Raw genomic sequence first — 1,950 nt, 5'->3', positions numbered from 1 at the left:
ACCCCCCCGGGGAGGAAGCATCCACAGCCTCCCTGGGCAACCTGGGCCAGTGTCTCACCACACTCACTGTGAAGAGCTGCTTCCTTAAATCTCCCTCTTCCAGTTGGAAGTCATTACCCCAGGTCCTATCACTACAAGCCCTTGTAAAATGTCCCTCCCCAGCTTTCTGACAGGCCTCTTCAGGTACTGGAGGCCCCCAGAAGGTCTCCCCTGCTGGAGCCTTCTCCTCTGCAGGCTGCCCAAGCCCAACTCTCTCCTGCTGGGCTCCCAGCAGAGGGGTTCCACCCTCGGGTCATTTCTGGGGCTCCTCTGGCCCCGCTCCAGCAGGTCCCTGTCTGTGCTGTGCTGAGGACTCCAGAGCTGCCCCAGGGGGGTCTCCCCAGAGCGGGGCAGAGGGGCAGGATCCCCTCCCTGCCCTGCTGCCCACACTGCTGGGGGAGCAGCCCAGGATCGGAGACACCTTTCCCTTGCCCTGCCCCAGATATGTGCCACTTTTTCTCATGCCCTGCAGACACTGGCTGACAGCTCTGAGGTGCCAGTGGTGGCCACGGGCAGAGACCCCTCAGCAGAGGGTGAGGGTCTTGTGAGCACTCCTTGCACACAGAGGCATCGCCCCTCAGCCGCAGGGCACCCCGGGATGCCCCCGGCTCCATCGGGTGGGATTAACTTTGTTCTCTTTGACGGCAGTCCCCGCACGAGGCTGTGCTGGAAGGTCTGGGCTACGTCCTCTCGCAGCTCCTCCAAGCCAAGGAGGCCCCCACAGAGATCGTACCGTGAGTCCCAGCGTCTCGGCCCCGCGTCAGGATGGGCCCTGGGGCCACCTTTCCCATCCCAGTGATATTCATAGTTCCGAGCAGAATCCCACCAGAACTGGGGGGGGTTTGTGGTAGATCAGGGTGCTGTTCCCTCAACCTCACGTGAGCAGACAGCTCAGGGATTTTCATAAAGGGCAAAGCTCCTGCTGAGCTCCCAGGGAAATCCTGGCGCTGCTTCTCCTGCCAAGGAAGAGATCAGCTTGACAGCCTTCAGTGCCAAAAATGTGACCTTGGCCAAGGTGTGCTGAGCTTGTACTGGGCCTTACTGGTGCATGAGGCTGCAGCCTTAGGGAAGAGTCTCTTCCAGGGTGGGTTTTGGAGCGTGCGACCCCCAGGGCGGGGGTGAGCAGCTCTCTGCTCAGGGGCTGGGGCTCGTGTCTCCCCGTCAGCTCTCTGTGTTTCCACTAACTCTGCTGTTCTCACCCCAGCTTGGTCCTGGACTCTGCTCTCCCCCAGCACATGCTCCGACTGGTTTGCTCAGGCTCGTCTGGGGTGGGAGCAGCTGTGGAGTTTGCATGGTGTCTCCACTACCTCGTTTGTAGGTAAACACACTTTCCTTCTCATTCTGAGTTCTCTGAGAGGCATGAAGGCTGAGGGTCCCGAGTGGCCCTGGATTGCCCCCCCTTGCCTTCAGAAGGCGATTTCTGCACTGTCCTGGGTGTTCCTGCTCTGTCCAAGCACACTCCTCCTGGTGGCAGGACCACCAGCTTGCTTTACAGAGCACTAATGGGATAAGATGGAGGATGTTCCTAGGCCTCTGAAAACCCTTCCCCACAATAGCCTCCCCACACCTGGAGTTGTCCCTTGTGCTCCCTAAGGCAAGCTCCTGGAATCCTCACACTTCTGGGGCCGGCCCAGTGTCACCCGGCTGGCCTGGCTGCTGCCAACCATCTCCATCTGCCTTGGCACGGTCCCTCCAGCACCATCTCCCAGCAGCCCCAGCAGAAAGGAGCATGAGGGTACTCCAGGAGGGATTTGGCCCATTGTTTCCAGACCCGCACAGATCCTGCCAGTGCATCCGTTTTCCCTGTGGGCTTTGAAACTTTCGCAGAAACAAGCTGCTGTTCAGCCAAGCCCTGTGGTGCTTCAGGAGAGCGCTCTGAATATTCCAGGCCTGGTTGTCTGGCGAGGGCCG

General features: G+C 60.1%; 1 protein-coding gene across 1 annotated transcript in view; it reads left to right on the top strand.

Annotated features, from left to right (window-relative positions):
- The window catches only part of TMCO6 (transmembrane and coiled-coil domains 6), a gene marked incomplete at both ends in the record, with an annotated part of 6,000 nt that overhangs the window by 2,267 nt on the left and 1,783 nt on the right, over positions 1-1,950 (top strand). Inside the window, 2 exons of the mRNA XM_008936463.1 lie at positions 688-773; positions 1,244-1,353. Coding sequence (XP_008934711.1) covers positions 688-773; positions 1,244-1,353 — 196 coding nt within the window. The remainder of the gene's footprint in view (positions 1-687; positions 774-1,243; positions 1,354-1,950) is intronic.

The sequence above is a fragment of the Merops nubicus genome, unplaced genomic scaffold (assembly GCF_000691845.1).
Source record: "Merops nubicus isolate BGI_N331 unplaced genomic scaffold, ASM69184v1 scaffold4873, whole genome shotgun sequence".
In the NCBI taxonomy this organism is placed as follows: Eukaryota; Metazoa; Chordata; class Aves; order Coraciiformes; family Meropidae; genus Merops; species Merops nubicus.
This window is presented reverse-complemented; position numbering and strand designations above follow the sequence as displayed.